Source organism: Diospyros lotus, chromosome 14 (assembly GCF_014633365.1).
Source record: "Diospyros lotus cultivar Yz01 chromosome 14, ASM1463336v1, whole genome shotgun sequence".
Lineage (NCBI taxonomy): Eukaryota > Viridiplantae > Streptophyta > Magnoliopsida > Ericales > Ebenaceae > Diospyros > Diospyros lotus.
Genome location: NC_068351.1, coordinates 20,991,490 through 21,005,528, shown reverse-complemented (window position 1 = coordinate 21,005,528; position 14,039 = coordinate 20,991,490). Strand labels below are relative to the sequence as shown.

Below are 14,039 nucleotides of genomic sequence, written 5' to 3'. Positions count from 1 at the left end.
TGAAATGAATGATTCGGATAAGACTGGAAGTACGGGAGCATCGTCCGAGGCCTCCTCAATTCTTAAAAGGAAGTCAAATGATGTCGAATGGGAATATGGAATGTTAATTGATCCGAAGAATATAGATAAAATTAAATGTAAGTTATGTGGTAAAATTATGTTTGAAGGTGTTTACAGAGTAAAAGAACACATTGGCCACATTTCTGGAAATGTTTTTGCATGTCCAAAATCTTCTCCAACTGATCAAGCCAAATGTAAGAATGCTATTGCCGAGGCAAAGAATAAGAGGAAAAATAAGAAGAAGAAGGAAGATTTGATGAGATCAACTGTTAATATCTCCAAAAGAGTGGAAGGGGATGATAAAGATGAATTGCAAGAGTTAGGTAGCAGAAAAACGTCCCGTACTCTTGGCCTTATGGATAAGTTTGCAAGCTCCATCAGCCCTGAAACTTGTTTGAGTGCGAGAATGAGCCAAAGGCAACAAACTATTAGTGAAGCACTATTTAAAGAGAGAACACAGTCTGTTTGTGAATATTGTGCTAGATGGGTGTATGAAGCTGGTATACCTTTCAATGCGATTGACAATGATAGCTTCAAATTATTTGTTGAGGCGGTTGGTCAATTTGGGCCGGGCTTCAAACCTCTCAATCAATACCAATTGAAGGAACCACTATTAAAGGGGGAAGTTGACAGAATAAAAGAGTTATTGAAGAAGCATGAAGAAGAGTGAGCACGAACTGGGTGCTCCATTATGACAGATGCTTGGACAGATAGAAAAAGGAAGAGCATCATGAACTTATGTGTTAATTCTAATGCTGGTACTGCTTTCCTTTCTTCTAGAGAGTCTTCAGATGAAGCACATACAAGTGAACTTATCTTTGAATATGTGGATAAATGCATTGAGCAAGTCGGGCTACAAAACGTCATCCAAGTAGTAACCGACAATGCTGCCAATAATATAGGAGCGGCAAAATTATTGAAGGTGAAGAGGCCAAATATCTTTTGGACCTCATGTGCTACTCACACCATCAATTTGATGCTTGAAAGTATTAGAAAACTGCCGAAGTATAAGAAAGTCATTGATCAGGCCAAGAGTTTCACAATCTTCATTTATGCGCACCATAAGACCTTGTCCTTAATGAGGTCATTTACGAAGAAGAAGGATATAGTGAGACCAGGAGTCACTAGATTTGCTTCTGCTTTCTTAACCTTACAAAGTTTGATGGAGAAAAAGGCCCAACTAAAGGCAATGTTTACCAGCTCTAAATGGGAGGAGTGCAAATGGTCAAAGATTGTTAAAGGGAAAACAGTCTATGCTACTGTGATGAGCATTACTTTTTGGAATGGTGTGACTATATGCCTTAAAGTTTTTGCACCTTTGGTGAAGGTGCTTCGAATTTTTGATGCGGATAGAAAGCCTTCTATGGGCTTTTTATGTGGAGAGATTAAGCAAGCAAATGAAGATATTAAGGAGGCCTTAAATAATCTTGAAAAAAACTATAAGCCTATTATGGAGATTATTGAAGCAAGGGTAAAAGATAGGCTAGATAGTCCACTATATTTTGCAGCTTACCTTTTGAATCGCTACTACTTTTTCAAGGATATGGATATACAACTTGATAATGAAATGATAGATGGGCTTTTTAACTGTGTGGAGATGTTTTATCATTATGATGGTGAATTACAAGGCCATGTTATAAATGTTGAGTTGCCAAAGTATACTCGTAAAGATGGAGTTTTTGAAAAATCGTGGGCAACTCAAGGGTGTGCGAAAAATGATGACAATTATAATCCAGGTATAAAATTCTTTTAATCCTTTCTATTGTGTATTAGTGTATAAATTAAATTTGTTTACTTTATACTTGTTTGACCTATGTAGTTACATGGTGAATGACTTATGGAAATTAAACTCCAAACTTGCAACAAATGGCGAGAAAGATTCTCTTGTTAACCACTAGTTCATCCGATTGTGAAAGAAATTGGAGCACTTTTGAAGGGATTAGTGTATATATGAATTATATTTATTTACTATCAATTAGTTATCCTTATTCAGTTATCATTTATATTGATATTGCTTTTATTTTATTTATATAGATACATACGAAGAAAAGAAATAGACTAGACGTGAATCGATTGAACAATCTAGTCTATGTTCAATTTAATGCGAAATTGATGAACAAGCACAAAAGAGAGAAGGAAATGAATGTTGATGTGCTACTTGCTAGTGATGCTAGTAATGCACAAGGATAGATCGTTGATGGAGAAGATGATGAAGAAGTTGAGCCTGGTACGGGGCTCACTTGGGAAGTGGTTGATGAAGTATCGAGAACAGACGAGATGCTTCAAACTCGAAGAAGTTCTAGGATGAGAGAGCTTCATGAAGATGATTTTTAATCAGAAGAAGATGAGCAAGAAATCAATAAATTTGATTTTGAGTCCGATGAAGATCGTGTATTAGAAGAATATGGAGAGGAAGAAGACCAATTAGATAGTTAGACTTAGATTCTTCGGATATGGTTTATATTGTATTATTACTACTTCTATTTTCTTGAACTTATAACTAATATAATAATTTATTTTCTGAATCTTAATTCCATTATTTCACTTGTCTTTTCAACTTTAATTTACCTGAAAATAATATCAAATTACATAAAAAAAATTAAAAAAAAAATCATTTTTCCTAATCGCCACCTAGGCCCCACCTAGGCGCCCTAGACGCTAAGCCCTAGCCTGGCGCCCGACTAACGCCTAACGCGTTTTTGAACACTGCTTATTTTACCATGATACTCTTTTTTATCTCCTTTATCTCCTTTAACATAACTTTTTTAGCGTACTAACGTTTTTAGCATACTATGAAAAAAATATATATATGTATAATACAAACATTTAAAGATTCTTTCTATAAAATTCATTTTTCAAATGAGTGGAATAATTTTTGTTCTCTAGACAATATTCTAGGTAATGTAACCACACACACCTTAAAAGAGTCAACTTTTGACTTCTAAAATTGATATAGATCTTATGCCCAATTACTTTTCTAATTCTCAATTAAGTAATAATGTTCTTCTAGGAAATTATCTCATTATTTGTATGGGCAACCGTAATTTAATATGAAAAGAACTAAATTTAAATAGAAAATGAGGACTCAACAATAAATAATAGTTTTATTTAACGTTTGATGACTTGCATAAATGAAAATTCTTTTGAAAATCGTGGCATTAACGTACATGTTGATATTCAGTACATGTAAACTTATAGGAAAAGCTTAAAGGAAAAAAACTTAAAAAGGAAAAGCACGAACAACAAAAATAAAGGGGAAATAACGTCAAAATCAAAAACAAACAAATGGTGAATAGGTAGTGGTAATGGAAGCCGAAGAAGACACAAGGGGAGTCTAAGCAAGAAATGGTCAGACGAAGAATGGTCCGACGAGAGATGAGTAGTTGCCAAGGGGCTGACGGCAAGAATTGTAGATGAAACCAAACCCAAACTTGATGATATGCATATGCTTACCTCCGTAGAGCCTAAACTTAGTGTCTTACCACCCCAAGGGCGGGCCAAAATATATGTAAATATGTCCTCTTGCCTTTGTCCTTCCCATACCAATAACCACTTTTATTTCGTCAAAATCATCACATTGATATTAAATAAAATAGTGATACCATGCCGTTGGCATTGTTTCTGAAATGCCTTATTCATGCTACGTGCGGTTTCAACACTAGTACCTGCAGTTGATCAACTTAGCGTGCTTGGCCATTCTCATTTATAAATATACATGTTCAACTCAATACACAAATCAATTAGCACAAACTTTTAATAATAATAATAATAATTTAAACATATAAATATAATATATTGATACATGAAATGTTGAACCATTTAAAATAGATCCATAGAAATTAATCAACTATGAAGTTACCTTTAAATGGGGATTGGTGAAAGGATCTCATCATATTTGTACCCCCCCGAATGCGGCATCCAAAATCCTCTAGAAGAAATAACCAACCAGCCAACCAACCAACAACTACAAACTACCACTCATAATTCTGCAGCAAAATCCAGCATCAAGACAAAGGTCTCTGCATCCATAGTAAGCAATGCTCCGCCCCCCATCCGTGCTGCCTCTGGATGGAGCCCAGATCCATCACTCTGCATAATAAACAAAAATTTATACACCTAAAACAAATATATATATATATATATATATAAATTATGAAATATTAAACTCAAGTAAATGACACGGATGATGGCAAGTGCCTATCTTTCCTGGAACTGGGGAAACATTTAATTGGCACGTCGCTAAACTCTAAAGGACTATGTTTCTAAACCAAGTTAACAATTCTACCCTAGAAAGAATAGCCAGCAAGGATGTGGAAGATAAGAAAGATGAAACAATCTACTACTATGAATCCATAGCAAAGAACATGCCATACTTCAAAATTCTTTACCTGCCACACCAAAGTCGTCTAAAGATGTAGCACTTAGGGACAAATATCAGTAACTTTTCCCACTGCAACTGTTTTCCCTGTAAAAAGAAGACAAGTCTTGTGATATTCGTGTCCAAAACAACAAAACAAAACAAATCAAATCCAAACCAAACACAGAGCAAAGAAAAAACTTAGCCTTGCGCTTAAACCAAAATAATGGAAGTTCCTAAAACAAATAAGGAGAATGCCAGGTATGTCACCTTCGGTACGAAGAGTGAACCTCCCAAGCTGTGCAAAATCAGTAAACTTCTCAATGCAGATCACATTGTTCACCTGCACATTTTAGACAGCAGGATAATCACAAACAACCATGTAAAAATAACCATACAGGAACTTGGGAAAAAGAAAAATAAGAAAAGGGCTGGCGGAAGTATGAACATTTCTAGTGACCACGCCCAAGTTTAGGATGGTTTTTCCATCCCCTTCTTCCTTGACTGGTTTTCTCCCTTCTCCGCTTGCTCTATTAAGGACAACTTCATAACTCACACCATATTTTATACACATCCAATTCCTGTCAAACTCAGAGATCGTGTCTTTTCTTTTTCCACCCCTAACACATCATCCTTCTTACTATAGAAGGATAACCCACTGTGGCTCCTACTGCTTCCATTATGGATATGCAAGGAAATGTTACATACCAGTATGAAACGGGGGGGGGGGGGGGGGGGGGGGTTGTGGGGCCACGGGTGCCAAAGAGAGGAGGGCGGTTAGCTGGAGATTTTCATTTTGTTTTTGGGAGATCAGATTGTTGAACTAACCTGAATGCGACATAGAACCACAGCACCATTCTTCACAAACAAAACTTTCTTTTTCATGACTTTTTTTGTCTTTGGATCAATCTGTTGTATCAGTTCAACAATCTCACATTCCTCCACAACAGAATGAATATGTAGGACAGCCTTGTAGCCAGCAGTAAAAATTGCCTGGAAGAGTAGTAAGTTAGTATTTGGGGGAGGGAGGAGAGATATAAAAGAATTGTCTCTCCTCAAAGAAACAGGGAATTAGCAACTACTACACAGAAGCAACAAAAAAGGTTGTCAGAATAAGAGAAGAAGACAACATTCACATTACATTATCAAGCAACTCGAGGATCTGTAACTGAGCAACAAACACTGAGACTGCAGCTATGGGCCTCACTGCAACAAAGAAAAGACATTAAGACTTTAAATATCATAATAAAACAATTTAAAATGAAAAAAATTATTAAACCAGAATATCAACAAAAAATAAGGAATAACAAGCAGTTGCACTTCTCTCTCTCAAATTTTTTCCCAAGGTAAATCAGGGATGCATGGAGGTCGCAAATCATGGGAAGCTAACTCATTAAGCTACACTTAACCAAATACCACCTCATTTCAATAAGTACCAACCACAGGTCAAGCTAACTCATTAAGCTACACTTAACCAAATACCACCTCATTTCAATAAATACCAACCACAGGTCCACAGTCATAATGACGGGCAAGAACTGACTTCCACTGGATTTAATAATACGAGAAGATAATTAAAATAATGCATGCCTATATCAATAGATTCATAACTACAACTGTTAGAAATGTTGACTGGTTGGACTCGTTAATGGCCTGTATTTTAAGATACAGAGGTGAGGTTTTAGACATTGAAGGTTCTGCCTCTGAGCAATTGCTAATATTAATTTGCAAAACAAACTAATGGGGAGGTGATAAAAGGGGCATTGAAGGAGTATTTCTCAAAACTATTTAACGAAAAAGTAGAAACAGTTTATGTTGCGACATCTTAGTAACTTTTAAGAAGAAATGAATTACATATTCTATATAAGTATTCATCTAAACGAAATAAAGCAAGCATTAAAAAAGTTGAAAACTAGAAAAAAAAAAAAATTGAACCAGATAATATCCTCGATGGGAGCATGGAAATGTATGGGAGACGAGAGCATTTTTGTTTTAAGGAAATTTTTTTAATTCAATATTTAAATCAAAATGAACACTAGACCAGTGGAGAAAGAGCACTTTACTGCATATTTATAAGAATGAAATAGATCTTCAAAAGTTATGAAAATTATAGAGGGGTCAAACTAATGAGCCACATTATGAAACTTGAGGAAAGAGTAATTGCACAAAGGTTAGATAGAGAAACTACAGTCTCTAAAAAACAATTTGGTTTTGTCTGGTAGGCCAAAAAGACAAGCCATCTACTTAGGTGCCTAATAGAAAGGTCTAAACATAAGTAGAAAGATTTGCAAAACATGGCAAGTACAGACTTGAAAAAAGCTAATAACAGACCCAGGGAAGTATTGTGGAAGGTGTTGGAGAAGAAAAGAATTCAGATTTACCCATATACAGGTTGTTAAGGATATGCACCGTCAAGCATAAATGTGTGTTAGAACTTCGGAGGATATACCGAGGCTTTTACCAATCAAAATTGGCTGCATTCAACTCTACATATTTGCTTTTGTGATCGATGAACCCACAAAGCACAAGACAAAGTGGTGGGTGTAAGTTATTTGCACGCAATATTGCCATAATGGGTGAGACAAAAGGTGTGAATAATAAACTTGAATTTAGAGAGGCTTCAAAATCCAAGTTTTACATTACGTGGGTTGAAAACTGAGTATATTGAATATATTCTATATAAATGTGTGTGGATGATAATTGTGAGGCTTAGAGATCATCCCCCCCCCCCCCCCGCGGCTACAGAAAAAAAAAAGAGGTCAATTTTGACATGTTGGACCAATTGTTCACAAGAAGTTAGAAATTTTGGAGTTTATGGAGGATGATCAAAGTAGTACAGTTAAAATTGAGAAGTGCATAAAGCATTTTACTACAATGGTAAAATCCCTTTAAAGATAAAACACAAGTTTGATCAAATGGATATGGTACCATCTTCAAAATACGGCTAAGAATGTAGTTCAGTTAAGCACCAACAAAATATGAATGTAACTGAAATGAGAATATCGTAATGAATGTGCAAACATGCAAGAAAAGACAAAATAATTAAAAAAGAAATCATACATAATAAAGTTTGACTCACGCTTATTGAATATGAGATGGGAGAGTCAAGAATAAAATGGAGAAGAAGATTGATAGAAGCAAGTATGAGGCAAGCACATAAAATGGAGGAAATTTGCAGCAAAAGGCACAGAAAAAAAGAAAGAAAACAAGGTGGGAAACCCTTGCACACGCATAAGATATAATGCAATTACAGAGGATATGGTCGTGAAGAGAGATTAATGGAGTTCTAGAATTCAAGTAGTCAACCCCACTGAGAGCTAGTGGGATTAGGGCTTGCGATTGTTGTTGTTGTAAACCAAAATCCATATATTTGTCATTTGTTAAGGCTAGTATGTGAGTAATTAGACATGTTTGAGGTGTACATAACAATTTGGACTACAGAAAATTGTAATTAAGTTTGATTACAAGAGTTAAAACATGAACAGATAATAGTAGAAAATAACTTGTGAATTTGTGTACACTAAGAAAAGTTGTTTCAAGTCAAAAATATATATATTTTAAGAATATGCAATACATAGTTACAAGCAATGTTCTAAAAATCAGACCGAACATCAAACCAAAAAAGAGGGAAAACGGTCAAGGGTCAATTGTTGGACCAGGGTTGGACCATTTTTTTATCAAATAAATAAATATATAATAATTTAAATTATGATGTTAAAATTAAAAACTAAAATTCATGACATCTTTTTGACAAATAGTGATTAATAACATATTCTCAATACATATGCATGACATATTGTGATCGTTGTGATAATTTTTTCCTTAACAAAAAAAAAAAAAGCAATAGATAAAATTAAAAAATAAATAAGAAATAGAGCTCCTCCATTTGGACAACCGCCTTCTCAAGTCACTCGTGAAAATTGGAGAACCAACACATCAGTCAACCTTTTGTTCTTAGGAAAGGATGAAATTGTTCGTTAGTGTTCAGCTTCTAAACAATATAGACCCCACACCCATGTGCAAACTCCCTCCCTCCCTCAACTTCCAGCATCCAAGCTTTTTAGCAATTTAATGTTGCTGGATTTTGTCCAATCTTCACTGATGGAATGTCTATCACCAGCCTACATAATGCTGCAGTGATGTTAACTCTGAAGAATAGCTTAAATGTGCCAGAAGAACTAGTGAAACTTCAATCACTTCCTAATTGTGCAAATAGCAAACAAGGAATTGATTGAATCAAATATGGTTGAGTGATTGTGCGAAGAGAAATCCAGAAACATAGAAGCATTTTAATGAACCAGTTGCCCATAACGGTTCAGCTGACTCACAGCTGAACCGCCTGGTTTATCCAAATTACACCAGTTCCTGAACTGCCTGCTTTTATGTGGCAACAGGACCAGACTACCGACCAGTGGCCAGTTTAACAAGTCAAACTGGCCTATCTAGCCCAGTTTTAACATGGCTAATAAGTGCTAGTAAAACACAACATGTTACAAACAACAAAGTACTTATATATAAATTTTCCTATAATACATCTATTGTAAATAAAATGTAATACATAATAATTAGTAACAAAATATGGTATATCATAATAGCAAAATGTCATTACATATTATTATTAAGGTTAATTAAGTAACCGAAGTTGGGATAGTCTCATTAAAAAGCATGAAACAGACCTGCTTCTTGGAAGAGGCAGTATTCGTCAACAGAAGGAAGGATCATTCTTATAAGTAGTACCTATCTAGTATTCCCACATACATATTATCTTTATTCAATACATAATGGGGATCAATTCTAAGTAACACCTAGTCTAAGGGATAAAGCGTGTCTTCTTAGCTCGTGGGGAAGCTATGAACCAAAAAAGCTGAAGGCATTTAACGAAGCTCTTTTATTTAAGGTGCTATTGAGGTTTAGAAGTGAGCACAGGGCTATTGTTGCCAATTATGGTTCTATGAGGTGGGGTGAGTGGTCCACAAGTCAGGTTAAGCCTCCTTTTCCGTTAGGCTTGTGGATAGAGATTATAAAACTGTGTACCGGAACTTAAAATTTATCCCCTAGGTTTGGGAGGGGATAACAGTGGGGCTCCACCTTGATAGTTGGTAGTGTAGCAATCAATCCTCGTGTTGGCAGTTAGCAGATCCCCAAGGTTGACAAACAATATGCTTGTATATCTGAAAGGTTGCAAACCTTGTGGAAGTCAACAGTTCCTCCCTAAGTAGCATTTTTGTTCTACAACATCACTTGGTTCCATTTTCTTTTGATAACCCTAAGTCATGACTGAGTGGTGGGGAACACTACTTTGCAGGTCATGATATTTGAAGCATGTTCTTTCTGACGCAAGAAAAATAATAAGAGTTGATGCACTTAAACAAGATTTTCTTTTATGCATACAAGATGAAAAAAAAAATCTTTTTAAAATTGTTCCATCCTCAAATGATCAGCAAGATACAAAGAAATTGTTGCTGACAAAGTGAAAAGGATGAGAGATGCATGTAAGGGACTTGTTCATCCCTGAAGCAACCCTAATCAAGCTACAGGGGCAGACGTTGTAAGTCCCAAAGAAGGGGAAAAAAATCATTTATACTGACTAAAAGAACTTCAACCTTCGTAACACTAATGGCATCTAAAGAAACTTACCTGCACAGCATAAAACGAAACCAGATAATATATCCTCCTCCTCAATTCCAGATAATCTAATCCTTAGATTTTCACCAGGTCCAGCATACCTAACTTTATCTTCATCACAGTAAATGGCCAGAACTTTTACATGAGCCTGCAGATGAAAGCATAAAAGTTAAAGAATCTCAACAATCAAATTCATGAGTTCATAAAGTTAAATTAGACCAGGTGGAAGAAAAAAGGAGACACCTTATTTGGCATGACCAACAAGCTATCACCTTCGCACACGCAGCCAGATTCCGCTTTCCCCATTACAACTGTTCCCATGTCCTTGAACTTGTCAATAATTGGCATCCTACAAAGTAAAAATTAACTTTACCATTATAATAACCTGACATTAAGAAAAATCATTGTTGCAATGAAATGGCTAATCCACACAGTGCCCTTGTTGTTCTCAGCTCCACAATGAGAAGCAAAATTAAATATCTAGTAACTGAGCAGTCAAAAGAAAAATAACCAAATGTATTTGTGCAAAGAAAAACACAAAGCCTATGTCTTGCAGGGAAACAAAGAAACAACACCAATACATATAAACCTAAGTAGAAAATGACTTTCGTACTACCATTTTATACTGAGAAAAAGAAAAAAAATACAATCAAAAACAAATTCAGGCATTCTCATTGCTAAAGAATTCCAAGACCACCATTTAACTTTCCCCAATCAGATTGAAAACATATTACTAACGTTACAACCTTTCGTAGTTCTATGTGAATCAGGGGGGAAGGAACAAGTACCATATTGACTAGACATCCAGAAAGAGGAACAAGTAGTGTAAAACAAAATTAAGTGAAGGCACTACCACACCTAAATGGACCTTTAGGATCACGGGGGGGAACTTCAACAGCATCAAGAACTTCAAAAAGGCACGGCCCATTCCACCAAGGACAAATATTTTTGTCCATCCTTGTTTTCATATTTGAACCAAGAAGGCCAGAAATAGGAAGAAACTGAACGTCTGCAAAAGTTGAAATATCCAAACAATGAAAAGATAAGAAATACTATAATCAGGTATTAGCATCCATGTAAACAGGAACTCATAATCCAGGTAAATAATAATTTGGGCATATTACATATCAAAAAAATAAAGTAAACTTTAAGAAATTCCTTCCAGATATTAAATAAGTCTTAAAGAACCTAACAAAAAGCTTCTATTAGCCTTTATTATTTTCAGAATTGTTCAATTACAGGGGATTTTTTAGGTTTTAATTCATATGAAACTTTTATATATTAAAAAATACAACAAAATAGTGAATGTTAAAAGTAAATTTAAATTTAAATTACTTAAAAATTACTGAAAAGAGAACTTATAAAATCCAGACAAACTTTTTCAGCTCACGGCATCTTTTTCCCACAAAGTTCACATTTTATGGTCAGAGCGCCCCCACCCCGCGAAAAAAAAAAAAAACAAAAGAGTAATCTACGTTCCATAAGTCTGACCTTTAGAAATACTAATTTTCACAAAATAAAAACCTGTCAAACTAGTTAGTCTTTGAAACAAAAAAAAAGAAAAGAAATCCATGATACTAATCCCAACCAATTATGTTCCACATAATGCTATCTATCACAGCTCTATCATTCAGGATAAAAAATGATACTGTTTTTCTTGTTAGAAAAATCCAATTTTCTGTTCAACCAGGAAAAGGCATATAATGAATTGTGCATGGTTGTTATGTTAGTGTTCTGTAAGTGAGACATGCATAGTTCTAAACCCACAGTTTTTCACTAACTATATTTGGCAATAATATCATCTCTTTTCCAATTAAGTAACCAAAAAGTTTGGCTTCCTAGAGAACTGATGGGGAAAAATGGTCCAAACCTAAAATTTTTGTGTTTCTGTTGGTGAACAAAGATGTGTGTGATAGTCATAGTATGCAGTTTTAGAAGTCTCCTAATCTGGAATAAGATCTTTCCCAATTCAGCTTTAGGAAACTTTCCTAAGAATGTAAATATGTATCCTTTCCTTATGTTGTATTTCTAGTAGTAGGTAGTTTTTCTTATGTAGTTTCCCTAATCCTCTATAAAAGGACATCACCGTGTATATTCTGAATTATTGGAGGATCATCCCAATCAATTTCATTCAGTTTTCTACATGGTATTAGAGCCTACGATACCAGCCCAGTCCGCCTAAAATCCTAGTGTGCCTTCACTGCACAGTTTCCCTTCCGTTCCTTCTAAGCCTTCATTGCTTCTTCTTTGTTCTACCAATTATTCCGGTGAACATGTCAGAATTCTTTGAAGCTACACCCACCCCAACAATTGGAGAATCAACTCCAGTAGAACAGCCAACTGGAGTCGGAGATTTGCCCGATATACATCATTCCTACTGCCTAGATGGTAGGAACTACTTGCAGTGGGCTCAACTCATAAGGGCCTTCCTCAAAAGCTGGGGGAAGATCAGCCACTTGACTGCCCTTCCTCCAAGAGTCAGATCCCACTTTGGCGACATGGGATGTTAAGGACTCCCTCATTATATCTTGGCTATGAAGTGTAATGCAACCTGAGGTTAATAAGAATTTTATGTTTTTAAGTTCAGCAAAGGAGATTTGGGAACAGTGAAGCAAACCTACTCTAAGCTCCAAGATGCCTCGATAATCTTTGAGATTAAGATCAAGATTAGTGGTACTAGGCAAGGGCCATTAACTATAACAGAATACTATAATAAGATGAAGGGCTTATGGCTAGAACTTGATCACTATCAGGAGATCAAAATGGTGTGCAGTGAGGATGATGCCACCCTCAATCGAATTTCTAAGCGAGATAGGATTGTTGAATTCCTTGCATGCCTCAATCCACAATTTGATCAGGTGAGGATTTAGGTGCTTGGTAGAGATAAACTCTCTACCCTTAATGAAGTATTTGTCATTGTTAGAAATGAAGAAAACCAGAGGGGTGCTATACTCAATGAGAATACTTCTGAAGGTTCTGCCATGATGACCAGTAACAAAGAAGGAGCAAGGTTTAAAGTAGGAAAATCAAAGGCTCAAACTAAGAATTCAGGTCGCGAAGGACTATGGTGTAGCTATTGCAAGAAACCTAGACACACTAGGGAGACTTGCTTCAAACTCCATGGGAAGGAAATTGTTTTGAGCAAGATGGGAGGATTCAAGAATCTAAAATACTAGGTTTATCTCTCAAGCAAGGAGTAAGAGGAAGTAGGGTCCTCTGATAAGATAGAATCCAATGGATCTGATCTTAATTAGTTGAATGCTAAGGAGATTAACAAGTTAAAAAAATTTCTAAGGACAAATCAGCAAGGTAACTACCTAAATTATGGTTCTTTTTCAGCCTCTAAAACTGATAGGAATAACATGGATCCTAGTTTCAGGAGCCACCGATCACATGACCCCTAACGTCCATGTTTTTGAGTCATATGAGCCTCTTGAAACCACCAAACAGAAAACCATTACCAATGGAACCTCAATTCCCATCCATGGATAGGGCAAGGTCAATCTTAGACCTAAGTTATCCATCAAACAAGTACTTCATGTACCTAATTTGGCTACCAATCTTATTTCTATTCATCAACTTACTAAAGAACTGAATTGCCATGCTATTTTCTCTCCTCATATGTGTAAATTTCAGGCTATGGACAAGGGGAAGATGATTGGTGTGACTGAGGAACATAATTGTCTTTATGTCTTACAAAGGGAGAGTGATTGCCCTAAAGGGAGGTAACCAAGGGTTGCTTGTTCATCCCAGTCAACCTCAGATCTTTCCAACCTTTGGCTTTATCATTTTAGACTAGGTCATCCTCCTTTTGTTCTATTAAAAAGTATGTTTCCCACCTTATTTAAGACTCTAGACCCTAGTAGTTTTTAGTGTGATGTGTGTGTGATTACTAAACACCATCAGGTGTCTTATCCAATCAGCAATAAATTGTCATCTAAACCATTTTGTTTAATCCATTCTGATGTTTGGGGGCCATCCAAAATACCCAATTGTT

At 35.7% G+C, this 14,039-nt stretch overlaps 1 protein-coding gene and 1 non-coding gene across 4 annotated transcripts in view; both read right to left on the bottom strand.

Moving 5' to 3' along the window:
* Positions 1-3,814: 3,814 nt before the first annotated feature.
* The window catches only part of LOC127791051 (uncharacterized), a 63,534-nt gene continuing 53,309 nt past the window's right edge, over positions 3,815-14,039 (bottom strand). For all 3 annotated transcript variants that reach the window (XM_052320787.1, XM_052320788.1, XM_052320786.1), the window contains 8 exons: positions 10,901-11,051; positions 10,286-10,391; positions 10,055-10,190; positions 5,559-5,623; positions 5,246-5,410; positions 4,688-4,760; positions 4,449-4,525; positions 3,815-4,149 (listed from right to left, as the gene is read on the bottom strand). In XM_052320787.1, the coding sequence (XP_052176747.1) occupies positions 4,482-4,525; positions 4,688-4,760; positions 5,246-5,410; positions 5,559-5,623; positions 10,055-10,190; positions 10,286-10,391; positions 10,901-11,051 (740 nt within the window). In that variant the 3' untranslated portion in view covers positions 3,815-4,149; positions 4,449-4,481. The remainder of the gene's footprint in view (positions 4,150-4,448; positions 4,526-4,687; positions 4,761-5,245; positions 5,411-5,558; positions 5,624-10,054; positions 10,191-10,285; positions 10,392-10,900; positions 11,052-14,039) is intronic.
* LOC127791277 (small nucleolar RNA snoR99) lies at positions 9,834-9,937 on the bottom strand. Its single transcript, XR_008020914.1, has one exon. It is a non-coding gene; the product is annotated as a small nucleolar RNA snoR99 (small nucleolar RNA).